General features: G+C 38.2%; 1 protein-coding gene across 1 annotated transcript in view; it reads left to right on the top strand.

Annotated features, from left to right (window-relative positions):
* LOC111083745 overlaps window positions 1-1,302 on the top strand; it is a gene marked incomplete at its 5' end in the record, with an annotated part of 15,853 nt that overhangs the window by 7,374 nt on the left and 7,177 nt on the right. The window contains one exon of the mRNA XM_022380414.1: window positions 925-1,018. Coding sequence (XP_022236122.1) covers window positions 925-1,018 — 94 coding nt within the window. The remainder of the gene's footprint in view (window positions 1-924; window positions 1,019-1,302) is intronic.

The raw sequence follows: 1,302 nt of genomic DNA, 5'->3' as shown, positions 1-1,302 counted from the left end.
CTTGTCTGACCGAATAGTGGGACTTAACCGTCGTTTTTCTACGAAGCACACCAACAGCATCAAAGTGCGGAGCGAATTTTTGCAGCGAAGAGACGCGAAACTTGAACTCTCGGATTCACAGACCGAGCACTCTAACCACTAAACCACGCACGGCCTCCGTAATTTGGGAAGGCGCTAAGTTTCAGGTAGTATTTGACATACCAGCGTCACGAACAAAACATTTTCTGTGGTGCTGCACATAAGTACAGTCAGATGTAGTTAACCCTTCTCACCACTAAAGAGAAACCACACTTGTTACCATACATAAAGTTAACCAAAGCCGGCGTTATCGGGGGGGGCACTCCCCCTGAAATGTCATTCCCCCCAAACTAATGCCGTCTATTAAATCAATTTTAGGTTTATTTTAGATTTGGCCCCATTATATGTCTCACTGCTCCCCCAGTTAAGAAAAGCTAGAGTCGAGACTTCATTTGTTTGCCTGTTTTCTTCGCATTTTCAGAATTACCTTAAGTACTATCATCATTTGCTTTTGATTGTGAAATTTATACAAGTCAAAGCGCATATCTATGACTAGTTATTTTGTGTAATAGTACTCACGCATAATGATAATTGTTGCCCTTTAAGGCTGGTAAATTAGGGCTAGCTATAAAACTAAAACGATAAAATGTTACTTTCTTTTTTTTTTTCTTCAAAAATTTCATATCACGCTTAGTTGTGCATGTAGATTGCTTATTTTCTCGCTGTATTGTTTTTTTCTACTATACGAAATGCTGTTTCCTAAACACCTCTTAAGATAATTGTCAAAGTTCTCGTTCATACTAAAATATTCACAAAAACATTTCATTTGGTTAAACAAACACTTCTTCGTCTTGTCTTTAATGTCTTTGTGTTCTATTGAGTAACTTTCGTTGCTCTGTTTCGTAGATTCTTCAAGTCTGCTCCGCCAGTTTGTAGATTCGTGCTTCAGATGAGAATGGGTGGTTTAGTGAAAGTTTACGATGGTTGTCTAATGACTGGAGTAAGTATTTCAGAATATCTTTCCCTCAATATTGCGGTTATATAATCTTCTAATTAAATAATAATCTTTTATATAAGCCAGAATTTTCAATTTCCAGTTGTAACTTCTTTTTTTTTAATAGCTTTGTTTGTTTGTTTGTAGTTTAAGCAGAAAGATACACAATGGGCTATCTGTGCTCTGCCCACCACGGGTATCAAAACCCGGTTTCTAGCGTTGTAAGTCCGTAGACATACCGCTGTGCCACTGGGGGGGGGAGGCACTTTTGGATAGAGCACAAATTGGTT

Source organism: Limulus polyphemus, unplaced genomic scaffold (assembly GCF_000517525.1).
Source record: "Limulus polyphemus unplaced genomic scaffold, Limulus_polyphemus-2.1.2 Scaffold10998, whole genome shotgun sequence".
In the NCBI taxonomy this organism is placed as follows: Eukaryota; Metazoa; Arthropoda; class Merostomata; order Xiphosura; family Limulidae; genus Limulus; species Limulus polyphemus.
This window is presented reverse-complemented; position numbering and strand designations above follow the sequence as displayed.